The sequence below is a fragment of the Maniola hyperantus genome, chromosome 4 (assembly GCF_902806685.2).
Source record: "Maniola hyperantus chromosome 4, iAphHyp1.2, whole genome shotgun sequence".
NCBI lineage: Eukaryota > Metazoa > Arthropoda > Insecta > Lepidoptera > Nymphalidae > Maniola > Maniola hyperantus.
The window spans coordinates 8,487,810-8,506,776 of record NC_048539.1 but is presented as its reverse complement, the minus strand read 5'-3'; the positions used below and the strand labels follow the sequence as shown (position 1 = coordinate 8,506,776).

The 18,967-nt window shown below is 35.8% G+C and overlaps 2 protein-coding genes and 1 long non-coding RNA gene across 6 annotated transcripts; 1 reads left to right on the top strand and 2 right to left on the bottom strand.

Moving 5' to 3' along the window:
* Positions 1 to 2: 2 nt before the first annotated feature.
* Positions 3 to 9,952, bottom strand: LOC117997050 (cilium assembly protein DZIP1L-like). 4 transcript variants are annotated; one of them, XM_069498278.1, is made up of 9 exons: positions 9,226 to 9,952; positions 9,074 to 9,141; positions 8,797 to 8,964; positions 7,671 to 8,675; positions 7,020 to 7,241; positions 6,820 to 6,944; positions 6,553 to 6,703; positions 5,565 to 6,472; positions 3 to 5,087 (listed from the first exon to the last, which is right to left on the bottom strand). In XM_069498278.1, the coding sequence occupies exons 1-9, from the start codon at positions 9,338 to 9,340 to the stop codon at positions 4,733 to 4,735; spliced, it is 3,117 nt and encodes a 1,038-aa protein (XP_069354379.1). In that variant the 5' UTR covers positions 9,341 to 9,952; the 3' UTR covers positions 3 to 4,732. The 4 variants fall into 4 exon arrangements, with proteins under 4 accessions (XP_069354379.1, XP_069354378.1, XP_034841117.1 ...); XM_069498277.1 differs by having other exon boundaries at positions 6,820 to 7,241; positions 9,226 to 9,393; positions 9,651 to 9,666; XM_034985226.2 differs by having other exon boundaries at positions 6,820 to 7,241.
* A 153-nt stretch (positions 9,953 to 10,105) lies between these two features.
* Positions 10,106 to 14,143, bottom strand: Rh6 (Rhodopsin 6). Its single transcript, XM_034985234.2, has 8 exons — positions 14,004 to 14,143; positions 13,276 to 13,396; positions 13,081 to 13,198; positions 12,657 to 12,870; positions 11,963 to 12,110; positions 11,684 to 11,794; positions 11,324 to 11,490; positions 10,106 to 10,683 (listed from the first exon to the last, which is right to left on the bottom strand). Exons 1-8 carry the CDS (start codon positions 14,141 to 14,143, stop codon positions 10,557 to 10,559), a joined length of 1,146 nt encoding a protein of 381 aa, XP_034841125.1. The 3' UTR covers positions 10,106 to 10,556.
* Positions 14,040 to 14,480, top strand: LOC138402269 (uncharacterized). The gene is made up of 2 exons (XR_011236688.1): positions 14,040 to 14,166; positions 14,366 to 14,480. It is a non-coding gene; the product is annotated as an uncharacterized lncRNA (long non-coding RNA).
* The last annotated feature ends 4,487 nt before the right edge of the window (positions 14,481 to 18,967 follow it).

Below are 18,967 nucleotides of genomic sequence, written 5' to 3'. Positions count from 1 at the left end.
TTTTTAATTTTAATTGCTTACACATCAATTATTTAGAAGAACATCAACAAGATACTTCGTAACTCGCATACCTATCAATTTTAGGCTAAGCACGCACTACGGAAATAAATCGTAGCGAAGAAAATCTTCAGTTCCATCAGAATACAATAGCATCCACATATTACGAAAAAAACGCATGCGACTTATAATAGCAATACGGTTTGATGCAAATAATGTTCGTCTTGCGTTCATGGCGCGGGCGGCACGATATCTTCTTCGGCCGCCTGTAATTCGATACAGGTGGCCGAAGTGCGATGATAAATCGTGGTACACGTAGGTATAGTTATTTTCGTGATATGATTTTATTTCCATGTGCGCGCTTAGTCTTATATCGTAAAGCTGTGCTTATAGGTATCATCAATCTGCAACATTTGTTTGATAAAATATATTATTACAATATTCTTAGAAAAAACTGGGCAAGTTCATATCTATGTACACGCATAAGGTAGGGGCCTGTAGTCGTGTGCGTAATCCCAGCAAAATAATGTTGAATTTCAGGATTTGAGTTGGATAGATTTTTAGTGCGTAACGTCGTGTAATTGTGCGTGAAAGTTTTAAATTTGTGCGTCCAACCAATAAGTAGATATTCGAAAAAAACGCGTTTTGCCAGGAATACATCATCCCAGCTACACATTTTTTTCCCAATGGACGTACGAGAAAAAAAATAGGTCCATGAATTAGTGCGTTTTAAGAGGTAAATGTGCGTGCTAAAATTAAATTTGTGCGTCATAACACTTCGAAGATATTCAGTTTTTTGCTGGGATGACGTTTAACAATTAAAAAATAAAATAACGTTATTAGGTCCTAGTACTTTAAATATGACCTCTAACGATAAACTTATACCGTTGATTTGTCCCTTATAACGGCTCACAGTATCTTATCAAGTTTCATTGGAGTATTTTAAGTATTTATTGAATTATGAAGAAAATTACTACGACAGGACTACGATATTTTTCGACATTTAATTGGTCGAGTATTTTATGAGTTGGCTAATTAAAATTTCTACCAATAATTAGTGCGTCAGCTCATTTATCCATCTGCAAAAATATAGCCCAATACACAGATAAATTATAGAGATATAATCAAAAAACCTATAAGATGCGCAATACAATGATAAACCGACAAAGTTTGAATAGCCACAAAAAAGCGACCGTGTCATATATCGTGCTAACCTTCCAAAATTGATAGTATTGTGCCATTTCTTTTCTGGTACATGTGCGCACAAAATTATTAAGCTTTTTATTAATCATACTAAAATTATAAATGCGAGCATTATTATAAAATATGTTTGTTTGTTGGTTTGTCCTTCCATCACACCGCAACAGAGTTACAGATTGACGTGATTTTTGCATAAGTGACCCGTTACATTTATTCCGAAATATTAGAGTTCCCACGGGATTTTAACAAACAAAAGCAAACAGTCCTATTGTCTGGTCACAAGCCATAATTAAACAATATAGTTTTCTGGAAACTGTTAAACTAAGCCACCCGTTCGTCTTCAAAACACGGCAATAAAACTGAATTTTAAAACTAATAGGTACCAAAGGTTCCGACCACAGCCATCTTTACTTACAAGCCATGCTATTAAGTTTGGCAACGTCGCAATTAGGATCCGCCGTGAATCTGTGGCATAAACCGATAGAGCTACAAGTGTACTAGTGGACAGCTTTCTATAGGCTGTATCTAGTTATATTTAAAACACTATGCACCTACTTACATTACAAATACATAAAATCATTAGTTTTTGAAATTACGTATTGACCACATACAGCCCACTTACTTAATGTAAGGCAGTACCTAGTAGGTATGTCTTTCGTAAGAATGTAGGAACTTAAAACTTGTTTGAAACTTTGAAGATCTACCTACTATTTCACTAAAATAAAACATAAATGAGGGTTAATAGATATTTTATTTCCTATTATAATTAGAGTTAACAGTTATTTTATTTCCTGTCCTTTGTGATTGTCCTTTTCTTGGGCTTGCTGATGTAGTTCTTGACGACGCTCGCTGTTTATACAGCTGTTCCCTTTTAGAGGGATCCATCCTAGATGTTTTTTCGCACGTAACTTAGGTAACGCAAATTCTTAGGTAGGTTAGGGAAAATATGGGGCACTGCACCAGCTACTAGTTGATTCAACGTGATTTATCTCTATTTCTAGATTTTTTTACTATTTTGTTACTGTTGATTATTTTTATTGTTATGTTAATATGACAAATTATGTTAATACAATAATTTTAGATTACCTACTTAATTTACAATCGGTATTCAGTCAGAATATTGATCAACTAAAACTTAGAAAATAAAAAATATATTGAACTGTTCTGTTGTTTTAATTTTCACTAACTATTATGTACGTACATGTACTTAAGTGCTAAAAAAGTAATGGTACAATACTATCAATTTTGGAAGGTTAGCACGATATATGACACGGTCGCTTTTTTGTGGCTATTCAAACTTTGTCGGTTTATCATTGTATTGCGCATCTTATAGGTTTTTGATTATATCTCTATAATTTATCTGTGTATTGGGCTATATTTTTGCAGATGGATAAATGAGCTGACGCACTAATTATTGGTAGAAATTTTAATTAGCCAACTCATAAAAAACTCGACCAATTAAATGTCTAAAAATATCGTGTCCTGTCGTAGTAATTTTCTTCATAATTCAATAAATACTTAAAATACTCCAATGAAACTTGATAAGATACTGTGGGCCGTTATAAGGGACAAATCAACGGTATAAGTTTATCTTTAGAGGTCATATTTAAAGTACTAGGACCTAATAACGTGATTTTATTTTTTAATTATAAAAACTGAACGGTAATTTTTTTTTAAATTCTGTTTTTACAAACATTACGCACAAATTCATAGCAATATGTGTAAAAAAAATCACGTCTATACGTTTAACCGTTTAAGAGATATAAGAAATGGTTAAACGTCATCCCAGCAAAAAACTGAATATCTTCGAAGTGTTATGACGCACAAATTTAATTTTAGCACGCACATTTACCTCTTAAAACGCACTAATTCATGGACCTATTTTTTTTCTCGTACGTCCATTGGGAAAAAAATGTGTAGCTGGGATGACGTATTCCTGGCAGAACGCGTTTTTTTCGAATATCTACTTATTGGTTGGACGCACAAATTTAAAACTTTCACGCACAATTACACGACGTTACGCACTAAAAATCTATCCAACTCAAATCCAGAAATTCGACATTATTTTGCTGGGATTACGCACACCCTGTAGTCACGCTAGCTAGTCGCTAAAAACTGAAAGTCATTATTTTGTAAACGGTAGGAACGGTAGATGTTTTAGGATTCCGTACACGAAGGGTGCAACGGGAGTCGGGACTCTAAGCGTGTCCGTCCGTCTGTCTGTGAGCGGGCTGTTTCTCATGAACCGTGATAGGTGTAGTTTAAATTTACAGCGTGTGCATTTCTATTGCGCTATAACAGCAAATAGTAATGTCAAAATGGCTGCCATGTAAATTGAAAAATACACTTTTGATCAGATGGTACGGAATACTTCGTGCGCGAGTCCTACCCGCACTTGACCGGTTTTAGGGTTCTGTACCTCAAAAAAAGGAACCCTTATATGATCACTTTGTTGTCTGTCTGTCAAGAAAACCTTTAGGGTACTTTCCATTGACCTAGAATCATGAAAGGTAGGTAGGTAGGTCTTATAGCACAAGTAGAACAATCAGAACTCGATGTATAACATAACATATTGCATGCTAATAGGCAGAATTTGGCTGTACCTTTTTGGTTTTGTAACATCTCAACTGTTTACCCATATTCGCAATAAAGAAATTTGTATTTGTATTTGTATTTCTATTAGAGAAAAAATCAGAAAACCGTTTCAAAAAAAAAAGTGTTCACGAAAAAACGATTTATTCAATCTAATGTTCCACGTAAAAGGGTTAAGTATATCTTCATCTTGTACGATGGTACGGAACCCTTCGTATGCGAATCCTGAATCCAACTCTCACTAGACCGGTTTTGTATTTCGTTCAATTTCAAACGTCAACGAGTCGAAACCAATATTCAGTAATCTGCTACATCAATCCCTTTTTAGGGCTCGCTAGTAAAATCTGGAAAGGAACTCAGGAAGGTTTCGCCCAGTCCGGATGTCGTGTCACACCCGTTTTAAAAATAATCAATTAAATAGGTATGTAAAGTTATAGAAACGTAGGTATTATCGTTACAGCAGCGGCATAATTCAAATTTTGAAAAAAAATATTCGAAAATATTTTGGCTTACTTTCTCGAGTGATATCTTAGGTAGGGTAGGTAGTTTAAAATCAGAGGTTTCTGGACAGTTTTTAGAAAAATAAGTAGGTACATAACTTACCTACCAAGTACCAACCTCTAAAAATGACCGCCAAAACCTTTGCGTGTTCTGACTTCTGACACTTGACCATTTTTTTCGATATTATATTACTTTTATATTATTATTAATTTAATAGGTAACGTCCAGGACAGGAACGCGGCGGTACGTCGATATGGCATATTATGTTTGTGTGATTTCGAAGTAAGAGTAAGAGACTTGAATTTTATAGAAACGATGCAGCATTTAAGTATAATGAAGGTAAACAGGTCAAATTTTAGTAATTACTGGTAGGTAAGTACTTCGACTGTTTCACTTAATTATGGTATTTGGTATATTTTTCTTATCCGCCTAGCTAATGATTTCAATATTTCCTATTCACTATTTTACTATTAATTAAATCTGATGTTTCTATTTCGCTGTCGTCTTGTTCAAATGCTGCCCTCGGTTTGACGACTGCCCTATGATCGAGCACTGGTCCGCTGTCTGTATCGTCTAGGATTGAACTGCCGAGACTAGTGTTACTGCCTCCATGGCTTGCTGCTTTTTGCATCGGTGCAGCTAAAACATCAACTCCTCCTACTAGCGCCGTGGAAAGCGTTGGATTGCGTCGTGATAATTGTGATTCTATTGTTTTCTTTAATTCTGCAATTTTTGGGCTTGTATGTGACAAACTTTGAGTCTTGGTTCCAATAGTTCTTATAGGTTCGTTTTCTATGCTGTAAGAAATTTGATTTCTGAAAATCATTATTACAGTAGGTACCTAGTTACCTACCCGACAGGAAATATTGTACATCGATCGATAGAAACAGCAGAAACCGCTGTCTGTTTCTAACAACTTCTTTCTCTCAAGCGACAAGCGCTCTCCGTCGTCGAGACCGACAAAACGTAACATAGGGTATGAGTGACAGAACCAACGCCTCTACAAAGCCGAAATCTCATTCTAAAGGTCGATGTACAATATTTCTTGCCTGCTACTTACTGTACGTAAGTAATAATGTAATTGTGTCACCTACACCAACGTACGTACTATAAGCACATGAGTAGACTCGTGTGACTATATAGGTCAATTTCAAGACTCAAAACGAAGATTTCAAGTTCTTCTCATCTGGACTAATAAAATTGTTAAATGGTTAAGCTGTTCAATTTATGGATATTTATTATCTACAAGTTATTTTGACTACATTTTAACTTACCTTGATATATCCCACTCCTCAGTATCTAAATTAACTATACTCGTTTCATATTTTTTTTCGTTACTGTCACTTTTCTCTGTTATACTTTGCGATGGAGATGCGCTCACAGACTTCATTTGTATCGCGTCCATATCAAACAAAACCTTCTTCTTGTTAAGAGAAGACGTAGAAGATGCATTTTTTAACACTCCTTTTGTTTGTTTTGGATTACTGAGATGTTCCTCAGATACAAATTTTCTTGGTGATATATCAACTATAGATTCAACATCGTCACTGCTATTGTTTTTATTGTCTAAAAATGTTTTTGTGGTTACAGTTATTGCTTCTGATTTCAATACATTTTCGTGGAGAAAATTCCGTTTTTGATTGGCAGAATTACGGCTATCGACATTATCTATACAATGATGTTCCGGAGATGTAAAGAGGTTCTTACCATTTTTTGATGACTGCTGATATTTATTTTGCTCATCATTTTCAGAATAACTTTCGTTACTAGAATCTGTAATCTGATTAGTCTCTGCTGGTTTGTTCTTTGTTTTTATTTTAGAAGACAGGTATCGAGCATTTTTACTTTTCAAAACATAAGGCTTTTTTTCAGGTGAATCAAGTGTAGTACGACGTTGATATAAAGGGCTAGATTGAGCAGACCCTGGAGGAGTTTTCAGCAAAGCCATTGCTTTTTTTGCTACGTCATCGTACGACTTGTTTGTTTTAACACTTGGCTCATTAGATTTAACTAGTGATAAAGCCTTTGTTTTGACATTTGATAAAACTGAAGAGAGACTGAAACTTTTATGAGACTTATTTGGTGAGAAGTAATGATTTCGTTGAATCGAGTTCGTACTGTTTGTATTTTGATCCAAATGGCACATTATAGAATGCAGTACATTATCACGTGAAGGCCATTTCTGAAAAAAGTGTTAGAATGTTAAAAACTAAAAATTCCATGCCTACTTAATTTGTTATTTGTTAAAACAATGCGAATAACCTTAGATTTACACTCTTGTTGCTCTTGCAAGAGCTTCCGTTGTTTCTGAAATACATGTTGGGGCAATCTGCTGCTAAGCGGATCCACTCCGAGAGAAATTAAGCGATGATTTACCTCTTCAGTTACTTTTGCTCTTACAATTTTTAGTGGACTGTAAAATAATGGACTTTATTATTTGAAAACACTTTATCAACAGTAATTATATTATTAGTTTGTAAGTGAGATATAAATACAGTTTGGAGAAAATTTAATTAAGTAGGTAAGTACCTGCCGGGAACATAAACGTATCCGTTTCCTCTCTTCGATGTTGTATGTACTGCGGATTTCGATTTATTAGTTATCTGTTTCTTTTCCGTATATTTACTTTTGACTTGTTCCTCTTTATCTAAAATCTGTAAAGTAGATTTAGACTTAGGTTTGGCGGTATCTTCGTGATTTACTTTTTCAAATATTTTTTTCTTTCTTACATTATCATCACATTCTGATATTTTTTTGGACTGTTCAATTTTGTTCATTTCTTCATTCGCACTCGAACTATCAGAAGTGGTTGTTTGATCGATATTTAGTAGTTCTTGTGCTTTTTGCTGCAGCTTTTTCAGAGCCATGACGTCTGCCGTAGGTTTCATTTGCACATCTTTTGTAGTCTTCAATTCTCTTTTTGTATGGACCTCTTTAATCTGTTTTGAAATCTGTAGTAAAGATGCTGGTTTAGCATCATGTTCTAAATTTTTTAATTCATGCTAATATTATAAACGCAAAAGTGTGTCTGTTTGTTACTTTTTCACAGCCTGTCATGTACCGTAAACCGATTTTGACGAAAGGTAAACAAATAGTAGTATCTCTGCAGTAAGGATGGGCTGTACTAAATTTTGTCAAACTAATGGGCTACTTTTTATTCCGGAAAATCAAAGAGTCACCACAGAGTTTTCTGCAAATCTAAATTCACATGGATGAAGTAGCAGGCATCATCTAGTGACGAAAATAAATAAATTGGTAGGCATAGTACCTAGTGGTAACTAGGTACTATGCCTTCTTTCTAAATTTACACTAATATGTTCATATTTAAAACCCAAAATAATATTGTGAAGAATAGAATATAGAATTAGTGATGAGCTTACATTTTGTTCATTTAGCAAATCTGATTGTTTTGGTGATGTTTTGTTAAGATGATTCTGTAACAACTTTTCTAACCGATTCGCTCTTTCTTTCTCTGTGTTTGCCTTAAGTTGAAATTCTTGTGCCTCATTTGCAACATCGTTTAACTTTTGTAGCAATAATTTACATTCGTTGGATTGCATTTCAGCTCGTTTAATCCAAAACTCCATTTGCTCTTCAATTGCCTTTGTTTTCTCTTTTTCACTACATTCTTCTTTAATTATCTCATTTTTCAATGCTAATATTTCAATTCCTTGCTGTTTTATAGTAGCGTGTAATTGCTCCATCATCTTTATATCATTATGTGCAGACGTAGTATCTTGTTTTTGTTTAGTACTCATGATTTCTATTATTTGTTTTCGCAATGAACTCAGTTCTTCGTTGTATTTTTGATGTTCTTCATTCTTCCATTCCTGAATTTTATCAAGTATATAACCATCTTCGTTCGTTGAGACTTCAGCGTCTTTCAATTCTATTGTACATTTGTTGTCACTAATAACTTCATCCTTTTTAACAGTATGCAGCTGTGAAACCCCATCAATAGAGGTTTGAGTGCTAGGATTGTATTTACTTGCAATGAGATCTTCCATTTGTTTTAGCTTCGTTTTTAGCTCATCAACTTCGTTAGCTAATTTTGTATTGGTGACATTATTTACTTCTCCCTCAGTCGTATCTCTTTGGGGTATTTCAAGAACATTAGCATGTCTTCTGGAAATATGACTTTTTAAATAAAGTTGATTCAAAAACACCTTTTCACAATAATTGCATTTATTGTATTGTATTGAATCTATTTGGGATGTAGACGCAAATAATTCTCCTTTATTCTGATTTAGGGTTTTCAAAATCATGGTAGCTATATTCTCATTGCCATAAGGTAAAGGTGTCCGAATGGAATGTTTAGATTTTCGTTTTAATTTTCTGTTTTCCTCTTCTTTTTCCCTGAGTTTTTGTTTTGCTTCATCAAGCTCCTGAATAAAAAATAAAAAATTAAGTGCGTTAGCCAACAGAAGAAAGGTACATTTCTTGCCGTGAAAGCTACGGTAATTTAAATTTGAAAGCAGTGAAAAGGGTATCTTAACTTGTACCCACCTGTAGCAAATTAGTAACTTCTTCTTTAAGAATAAATACACTACGGTCAAGGTAATGGCGACAAAACTGCTGATATTCGACTGCCAGTTGTGCTAAGCGAAATATCTTCAAAACACCTTCATCAAGAATCCTCACATCAAATTCTGATTCTAGCACACAGTCTAAAATCTATTAATAAAATGAAATGTCTACATTTACTGAATCATAGAAGAATTAGAATTGTTTGTCATTATGAAATCATAATAATTATTTGGCGTAAAAGGGAAAACGGACTTACATCATTGATGTGTTGTTCAACCAAAACAAATTTTCTGTCTCTTATTAAATGTTCAATGTCGATAAGCTCTAAAAAAAGTGTTAAAAACATCAAAAATTAAAAAGAAACTTTATTCCTACACATATTTAACTACGAACGAAGCTTTAACTTACTTATTTTGTTCCAATTAATATGAACTCGTGGTTTATGTATGTTAAATGTGAATCCAGTTTCCTCTGCTAGTTTTGGAAAGTTGTGGTGGAGTTCGAATGATGCTTTACAAGCCATAACTTTATTATCTATTGATTTTTTATTTATTTTCTAACTATTTTTTCAAATATCTAAACGTCAGAAAAGTTGTCGTATAATTTTAAATTGACTTTCATGATTAGGTAGAATTTTAATTAGGTAGCTGTAGGTACTAACTAGGTAGGTATAATTAATATTTAAGTATCATTTTGCTTTTGTTACTTGGTTACAGGTACAGCCGCTGATATTATATCACGTCTCTGAGTCATATTTTATTTTAAATATGTATTCTAAATGTGTGACAATGTTTTGCTTTTGTTAGTTCGCTAATGTTATGTGTTATACTTACCTACCGTTGCTAAGCAACATCAAAGAGAATTTTTTGAAGTCGGTTAAAAAGCTATAGAGACCTAGGTACAAAAAAAAGTTGTTAGACAGTCTATGTGTTAGACAGAGCTCCCAAAGACAGATCCTTTTGTTTTTAATGATTTTAATTTATTCTACCCATTAACCATAATCTTTTAAGAATAATTAATTAAGTAGGTACTTTGCGCCAAAAATTATTATCTATGTGGGTATAGTCCGCGACAGGTTGAGATGAAAATCGGGATATGAGGCGGGAGGATGCCCCGCACACCAGAGCTCGCCCGCACTGAGTTAGCGCGGGGGCTGTGCGGGTGTGCGGAGCTTTCCCTCCCCGATTGCCATTTCGACCTGTCGGGTACTGTACCTACAAGCTGTAGCAATAAAACTAATGGGTAGGTATCCTGTACTTAAATGTAAAGGAAGTTGAAATAATAAGTCTTGTGTATGTGGTCATAAACCACTTTGCCTGTCGTTAACTTTATTTGTCCAAGATACAAAGCGTATTTTTCGTCATTTAGATTTCATAGCGTTACGTATTAGGTACTAATGGGAGCAGTCTCATGGTTTCTGGGGCGGCCTAGCGACATGATTCCCTTCACTTTTTTTGTATTTTTTATGCCGCCGGCCAATGTTTACAAACAAAGGCAATGTTTACAAACAAAGGCAAACAGGATGATATCTATAAATGTGTGCAACGTTCAACTCGAAGCACACAACGCGAACAGAAAATATGCAGGATGATATCTACAAAGGCTATAAAGGCAAAGGCCTGAATACTTCGGCAGCTCGCGCTCTGTGCTCAAGTTATTAACTTTGTACAATAATGTTTCACGTATAAAAATAATAAAGATCGCGTTGGCAGAATCGTTGGCAGGTGGAGCGGGGTCGTTCACGCCGAGGGCTTCTCCTCGGTGGCGGTGGCAGCGGACGCCACGGAGCCGGTGTCGGCCGCGGGCTCGGGCTGGCACGCCAGAGCCGGGAACCGAGCGTACAGCGCTGCGCGGTACTTCGGGTGGCTGGAAGCAGGGTCAGTGTTATGTTACTTTGCTTATTCTTCTCGATTTTTCATTAGAGATAATTTATTCTAATTGGCTTCCGCCTGCGGCATTCAAGCGGCTTGACGCAATTTTATATTTTTGTTTGACGCAACGTTCGGACAGTATTGGAGATATGAGAAAAATGTCGTTTGTTTGATCAAGCTGCTTGATGCGACATAAAACTAGGTACGTGCTTGACGTCAAGCCGATTGACCGTCTCGGAAGCCCTGGCGTCGTCGTCACCCAACTGTCATTTCTTTTAGGGACTTCCACACGCCGCGAGAAATTGTAGGTACCTAATTAAATACAACTTGTTAACATTTGTTTTTGTCATTTAATTACTCCAACCAAGGTTAGCTTGTATATGTGTATGTCCCTCCGCCATAATTTTTTTATTAAGTAGGTAGCTATAATTGAGTAAAACCAATTTTGGGACTTCATAACACAAATGTGTTTATACATGTAGAAGAAACCGGCTTTACTCACGTACATATTTAGTTGACGTATAATGGAAATCACTCACGATAGTTAAAACACAAAGTGTTTTTGATTGTAAATAATATAAGGTAAAAAAGTTTTATATTTCTCCCATCTGTCTTTTTGGTTTTGGTCCACTTACCTGATCCCGTATACAATAGGATTATAGACGGCATTAGCTTTGGCGAAGACAGACCCCCAGATGGTCACGAGGGGGCTGATCGTCATCGTCTCGAAGATACCGGAGTAGTTGATGACTAGGTAAGGTGTCCACGCCATGAACCATAGTGAGATGGTCATTAATGCCACCTAAAACAGGCATTAGTCATATGAATTCAAACATAATTCAAAGGACATGCTGAGATAGAAATTATTTATAGGTAGGTAACTTTCTTAGTCGTTTATCGAAATAGGTATTACTTCATCTTGTGAACTTAGATTCATGTTTCTATCTAAACATGTTTACATGTGCGGGTTGTAGGTTGCGTGATTTTCTACTTACCTTAGCCAGTTTGCACTCAGCGCTCGTGTTCGCCTGGTCCGATGACCTAAGAGATGCTACATTCATTTTCTTTGCCTGCTCCCTCATTGCCTTCTCGTGAGCTGCTACAGCCTGGTTTCGAAAATCAAAATGATTTTTCAAATTTAAGGTGCTCAAATTTAGGTAATTTTTGGGCCAGTTACAGCAAAGCCGTAGAATATAATATATCTGTTATAATAATTTAACAAAATAATATTTAAAATAATATCTTGCATTCTTATTTATCAAACGTTATCGCACCTGAACAATGAAGAAGTAAGAATAGATGATGAGAAGTAGAGGTGTGTAGTAGACGAAAATTGAGTAGATCAAGATGTAGCTGCGGTTTGACCAAGATTTGTCGAAATAGTCGGTTCCACATGCGGTCATGTTGCCCTCTGGTACATATCTATAACAAAAAAAACTTTTTCATCTCACTCGCTCGGGAACAATCCTTTTGCCCTTTGAAATCTGAGTGGAAAGTGGTAATTTTGCTCGCTAGCGCGCAAAGTACGAGTTCACTCATGGTTAGGTTTTCTTCGCTGGATCGGAATTCAATACAAACTCTCGCGCCAAAATAACAAGGTTAGGTTATTCTAACAGAATCCAGTAACAATACCACTTTTACAGGTACAACGATAAAATCGAAATAACTTTAGGTCATTTTGAGTGCATGCTTAAAATAACTAGAGTATGTAGAGTCAAGGAGGTAGCTACCTAGCTGCAATTAGGTGTTTCTTCTATCTTCTTCTATACGTATATAAAACAGTACAGTGACTGACTGACTGACAAACACAGGCAATACAGGTGGACATACCTATTTGAAATTTCAAAGAAAATATTCCTTAAATACTAGGGGTGCACTATGAAAGGATTTTGAGAAATTCCAACGATAACTTTAGGAAACGTAAAGGCGTGATATAAAGAATTAAATAAGTATAAGAAATTTTCTAACCTGCCCCATCCGAACATAGGTGCTATTGTCCACGCCAACGCGAAGACCCAGATAGCCATAACTCGTAGCAATGCACCATTGATTGTCATTGGCTTTGCGGCGATGCCCTTTACGATTACATTGTAGCGGTCGAAAGCGATCATCGTCATCGTCCAGATCGATGCACAGCCGAATAATGAACCCGCACAAGCGTATAGTTGGCATGCCAAGGGTCCTAATAAAAAGGAAATTCCAATACAAAATCCAATAGAGATTGTGGATCGCTTCAAGTCAGATTCCGAACGAAGCGCATTACAACGTAAATGAAAATATAAAGCCAAAGCAGAGGAAAACAAAATATTCTCTTAACTAAGTATAATCATCTGTCTCGATAGTTGGTCGATGATGTTAAAAGTTTCAACATGGGTTTAATTATTGTACTTACCAAACACCCACGTTTCATAGAAACAATTTACCACCATAGGAGGCGACATTACTGTCATCATAAGGAAGTCAGAAAATGCTAAGTTCACTACGAGGATGTTCGATGGTGTTTTGAGGGTCTGAAATCAGAAATTGTTCTTACATAATTAGAATAAAATATTTTCAAGAATCATGTTCAAATTGGCGCAATGCAAACCTTTGTGGTGGTGAAGATGTATACGACCATTCCGTTGCCTGCAAAGGAGATGAAGCCTAAAACTGCGATCACGAAACCGAGTAAGCCATGCCATAGCGGATTCATTGGTGGGAACTGATACCTATAAAATAAGAACACGCATGTTGAGTAAAAAAACCGGCCAAGTCCGATTCAGACTCGCGCACCGAGGGTTCCGTACCTACTACAGTCGTATTTTTTGACATTTTGCACGATAAATCAAAAACTATTTATTATGCATAAAAATAAATAAAAATCTGTTTTATTTATTTTTAAAAGTAAAGCCATTTCAAAAGATACCCCATTTGGTACATTAATCTTACTTTGAAAGTTGAAAATACTAATTATTGTTCATGTTCATTTAATTTTTTTGTGATATAACCACAAAGTCACTGTTTTCGCATTTTCCCCCTTACGTGTGCTATAAGACCTACCTACCTTCCAAATTTTAAGATTCTAGTTCAACGGGAAGTACCCTATAGGTTTTTTGACAGACAAACAGACAACAAAGTGATCCTATAATGGTTCCTCATTTCCTTTTGAGGTACGTAACCCTAAAAAGGATTTATTTTGGAACGTAACACAAAAAATCTATTTGTAAATCCTCCAAAGTCTGAATAATGTAGTCAAGAAACTATACCAATTTAATTTGTGAGACCTTAAGGGCCCAAAGGCAAGACACCCATAATGTACAGCAAGCCATACTTTACCAGTGTGGGTCGATGAGATGCAGCATATCTGGTGGTACTCTGTCGACGACAGTCTCATTGCTACCGTACGCCATCGCCTGTCCGCCCCACGCTTGCAAGGCAGCTACACCGGGTCCGGGGTCCATGCTTGTGATTGCCATGTCTGTTTATGGCTTATTTATGTGTTACCTATAGAACAGAATTATTACACTTGTTAAAAACAATTAGCACACACGAGTACCTATACAAAAAGCGTAAGACCCTCTTGCAGAATATAACAAAGATAAAAAACTTTTTTTTAATGTGTTTTAGCACCAAATTACTGTTAAAGAATATTAAAAAAACCAGGATATTTTATGGTGTTAAAACAAACTCTTTCTTAGGACTCACTAAAAAAAAGGGTTACAGGTGGATAGGTCGCCCCGAGATGGTTAATACCAAAAATACTGAAGAAAATCGCTTCACGAACTACTCCAGTCTTTAGTTTGCTATAACCAATCTCCGGCGGGGATGCCAAGGCGGTGCGGAGGCTACTCGATCTTTGGACCGATGAACTTGTCTTTTATAATAACAGCAAGGGGATTAAAAGTACCGTCATAAAAAATCGATATTCATAATTAGATATAGATAATAGGGTGAATACATTACCCGGCAACTGTGTATACAGGGAGGGCTTACAGATATTAGTCATATTTTTATTGCAAGGAATATTTATTGCATAAGGGGGTAGATTATAAATTATTTTGATTGTATTTTCAAGGCATGTTTATTTTAAACTAGTGACTCACCTCGGTCTCGTGGTGGACTTACTTATTCCATCGCCATAGGTAAGGTCTGTTGTAGGTGCTCTGCAGCATCAGGGTCGAGGAGTTGGACCTGACGTTTGATGATAAAGTCTATCTATGTTCGGTTCCTAAAATATCAATTCAGTATCAACAGTACCTGAATCCCCACGGTTTAAGAGTTTACCGCATCAAAATTATGGAGAACTTAGGAATTGGATTTTAATGGTAAAGTCTCCAATGTCTGCTCAGCTCAGTAGCGGACAGTAGTTGAACTATTGGATCGTCATGATCTTTCTGTGGTTAGCTAGAGAGAAAAAATCTATTTTTCTTTTTCGATACCTCCCTGAGTTTCCTTAAGTCGGTTAATATAGTTACAGCACCACTAAGTAAGTCACTGGAAATATAAGTCTGTTAACAAGATTATACACAAACGGCATCGTAAATTCTTGAATATTTTATGATATAGTTTATTTTCTCTATAGTAATTACACGTAACTGGTACCTACCCAATACTTAACTCATGGCTACTTACAAATGACTTTTTGTTTATACTTAGCTATGTAAGTAGGTATTTAAGCCGTATGTTTTGACGACCCCACCGATTATTTCTGTACTAGTACGGAGTGCCACGTATTAGCTTTTAATTTTTGTAATAATATTGCTGTACTTAGTATGGAATAAGTAGGTATGACTTAACTAGGTATATCTACCTACTTACGTTTTTGCATGAGTATAGTTACACTAGAGCCTAGAGCCGTAAAGCCAGTTTAAGCGCAGACAAATAAACTGTTCCCATTAACCAACCATTACAAACCAACTATTACATCAAAAATTGTTGTAACAAACCCTCAATAATTATTCTTTCCTTGAGCCACGTGGGGGCGAAGCTGCGGGTAATAGTAAGCACAATAATAAATATAGTTTGTAAGCATTGATTTATAAACAGTTTTATTTATTACTTAATAATAACGAAATACCTATTTTAAAGGTAACTTTTTCTAGAGTGGCAACTCTGGTAATGTTTTGTCATTATAACCAACACCGGATATGAATTTAATCAAATAATAATTTATTAATTTAATAATTTAATCTACGATAAAGTCTTACAAAACTAATTTTGTATAAAAACTAACTAATTAAATTACTAAGTTTTGCATAGGTCACATTTCTAGACACTTCCTAAAACATTCAGGTAATCCCATGCCTATGTTCTTTCATCAAAATCGGTTGAACTGCTGGGCCGTGAAAAGCTAGCAGACAGACGGACACACTTTCGCCTTTATAATATTAGTATGGATTTTCCGAGATAAAAAGTAGCCTATGTCCTTTCCCGGCACGTAAGCTAACTCTGTACCAAATTTCATCAAAATCGGTTGAACTGCTGAGCCGTGAAAAGCTAGCAGACCGACAGACACACTTTTGCCTTTATAATATTAGTATGGATTTTCCGAGATAACAAGTAGCCTATGTCCTTTCCCGGAACGTTAGCTAACTCTGTACCAAATTTCATCAAAATCGGTTGAACTGTTGGGCGGTGAAAAGCTAGCCGGCAGACATACACTTTCGCATTTATAAAATAAGTATGGATTTTCCGAGATAAAAAGTAGCTTATGTCCTTTCCCGGAACGCAAGCTAACTCGCCACCAAATTTCATTAAAATCGGTTGAACTGTTGGGCCGTGAAATAATGATGATAAAAAAAACCGACGAATTGAGAACCTCCTCCTTTTTTGAAGCCGGTTGAAAAGGAAAAGGTGACTGACTATCTATCAACGCACAGCTCAAACTACTGAACGGATCGTGCTGAAAATTGGTATGCAGATAGCTATTTGGTATGTCGTAGACATCCACTAAGAAAGGATTTTTAGAAATTCTAACCCTAAAGAGGTTAAATAGGGGTTGTGTGTAGTCCACGCGGACGAAGTCGCGAGCATAAGCTTGTATTTACATATTATTTCATCCTACAAGGGCCTAAGTATATTGCAAATCGAACCCAGGATTTGATCGTTGCAAGCAAACGCTCAAATTATAGGTATTATCCATCGCTGGTGTCAGTAGATTTTTAAGTGGTATCATTAATTTAAAAAAGTGTTATTTCTCGTACGATGGTACGGAACCTTTCGTGTGTGAGTCCGACTCGCACTTGACTGATTTTAGTCTGAGTTAAATAGGTACTTTCGTATTTTTTACGTAGTACTATTATCAAGACTATTATCTATTATATATTCTGTGGTTATATTCAAATATATTTTTAACTGGTTTTACGTCTTTGGGTTCTAGCCCTTTTCAGTACCTATCTTTCCATTTAAATATCTAACCATCGAAAACACGAGTACATATTCTACTCGTGTGACCTAACCACAGATTTAAAGTGCCCCGTAAACGGTCAACCAAAATTGGCCGGTTTGGCAGTAGTGGCGTAGTTTGTTTGCCAAACACGTAGCTTGTTCGCCAAACACGTAGTTTGTTTGACAAACGCATCAAACACGACCGCAGACCTTAGAACAAATACCTTTAGAAGTAGCCCTATTGTGACTTTTACTATTAGAGCGAGATAGTTAAATACATTTAAGCTCTTATTTAGAACGTGACAAAATGATTACGTTCTGTCCTTATCACTGTGGCCACTTTTTGTTTGTCAAGATGTATTTGTATGTGAGATCTTGACAAAGGTTATGTTGACTCAAGTATTGTAAATAAATAATTGATTCGTTTTGTTGTTTTTTGTTTTTGAAATTATTGTGCAATGGTGGGTTGCAGTATACTGGGCTACAATAGCCGAAGCGAACGTAAAATAGACGGGATAACATTTCACAAGTAAGTACTTCTGCTTGAGCGAGAGGGACCTGAGGGAGCCACGCTAGTTGCATATCTGGTATATCAGTGCCGCAGACGATCAAAATATTTGACAAACATGTTTAACCGTTTACGGCGCGGCGGCGCATCGCCGTAGTGGCGTATAGACACAGCTCCGACCTTGGTGCTCCGACTCCTTTGTCTGAGTAATAGTGTGTAATGATAATAGAGTCTGTACGTAGATAGAGTAATAAAGGTAGATTGAAGTACTGTGTAACCGCGTATGAGATAGCGATAGCACGACGCATAGGCTTAGAATGTACAAGACCAACAACGACAGATAACGGTGTTACAAACAATGAAACGTGAATGAGTGCGTGAAATAGAGTTGTCTTGACTTTAGCATTGTATTATCGATAGTCTTACTGGCGAAATCATAGGACACTAATGAGTTAGTTTAACGAGGTGAAGTAAAAAGGTATCTTATAATTTTAAAAATCAAATACATTTCAAATACACAAATAGCAACAAAGCTAAAGCTAGGTAACAAATTATTTATTAATGAAATGACTTCGTGCAGCTAGTACAAAATAAGCGATTGATAACCTGTATGTATATCACGTTGTTTTCTTTTATTGGAAAGTAGTGTTTTATATAGTACTTTACATACCTAAGCCTATCACATCAAACCTACCGGCAGACAGGATTATCGACTATCGATACCTGTGACGTTATCACTTTGTCTATCCCCATCGTAACCAAACGTTTTTAAAAACGTTTGGTTACGTTTTACACAAAATATTTACACAAAATATCCAAAAATTCTTCATTTAGCAATGTAATAGGCTACTTGACACTTTTTTTAAGTAGGTCTTAAATGGTTAATATTTGTCCTATTAGATCAAAAAAATTAACACTATATTTTTTTGCGCCCTAAAAACCGTAAAACTTTCATTTAAAAATATTTTTTTCTTAGACAGGTGAAAACACTGTCGGCCATGTTTGGCCGATAGATTATCTGTGCTCTGACGTCATGCATTTGTAAACAACAGCATAACCTCCCAAAGTTTAATAAACATGACTTCTATACTAGTTTACATGAAAAATATAGTAATTATCGTTATTGTATCATCCGAGAATGTAAAAACGCATCGATAAAGACCACAGGAAAGTTGTGGATTAGAGTGCCCAGTGAAATAAATATACGTAACACGCGAAGACTTGCTTAAAGGGATCCTATATGACTAACGACTGCAACCCAAATTTATTTTTGCAAAGATCACTTTGTTGTAAGTCTTACTTAATAACATATTCAATTTATAAAGAGAAAACGATATTTTTTTACGTTTACTATGAGTTTTTAGAAATATATAAAAACTAGCTTATGCTCGTGACTTCGCCCGCG